This window comes from Opisthorchis viverrini (genome assembly GCF_000715545.1).
Source record: "Opisthorchis viverrini unplaced genomic scaffold scaffold23846, whole genome shotgun sequence".
NCBI classification, from domain to species: Eukaryota; Metazoa; Platyhelminthes; class Trematoda; order Opisthorchiida; family Opisthorchiidae; genus Opisthorchis; species Opisthorchis viverrini.
In genome coordinates this window covers 1-462 of record NW_008766911.1, presented here as the reverse complement: position 1 = coordinate 462, position 462 = coordinate 1, and the positions used below count along the sequence as shown (strand labels likewise).

Here is a 462-nt window from a genome sequence, read left to right as displayed (position 1 = left end):
TCCTCTCCACACTAGAATACTATGCAGTTCAACAAAAGCTCCCCTGCACCTGGGTCCCCACAATCCTACGCGATACGCGGCTGACTTGTAGCTCAAGTATTGTCGAAGCCTACGATACGCTACTTCATTCGAAAAACACTCTTTGGCGCCATTCTGATGTTCGCAGTCGTTTGTTCTCCGCTTTCGTTACCGTGATTGAAGACTTCTTGAATGTGGTCTCTATTCAACTGCCCGCACGTCAGCGCATGCTTCAGATTGGTCGTATCCTTGACCGGGTGACTAGTAATCTGGTCGATTTGAACTCCACCTCTACCAAGGAGTCTAAAGATACTCAAACACCCCGGGTTATTGAACGGCTTCGTCACGTGCACGATCAGCTACAACGCTTCTACCGATAGCGCACCGTATGCATTGTTCTTCGTGTAAAACTCAGTGTCACCACGCCAATCCCACTCGTTTTTT

At 48.7% G+C, this 462-nt stretch overlaps 1 protein-coding gene across 1 annotated transcript; it reads left to right on the top strand.

Annotated features, from left to right (window-relative positions):
* Nucleotides 1–29: 29 nt before the first annotated feature.
* Nucleotides 30–395, top strand: T265_16298 (hypothetical protein; the record flags this gene model as incomplete). Its single annotated transcript, XM_009179899.1, has 1 exon — nucleotides 30–395. A coding segment is annotated over one exon (366 nt), but the record flags the coding sequence as incomplete, so codon positions are not given.
* Nucleotides 396–462: the final 67 nt, after the last annotated feature.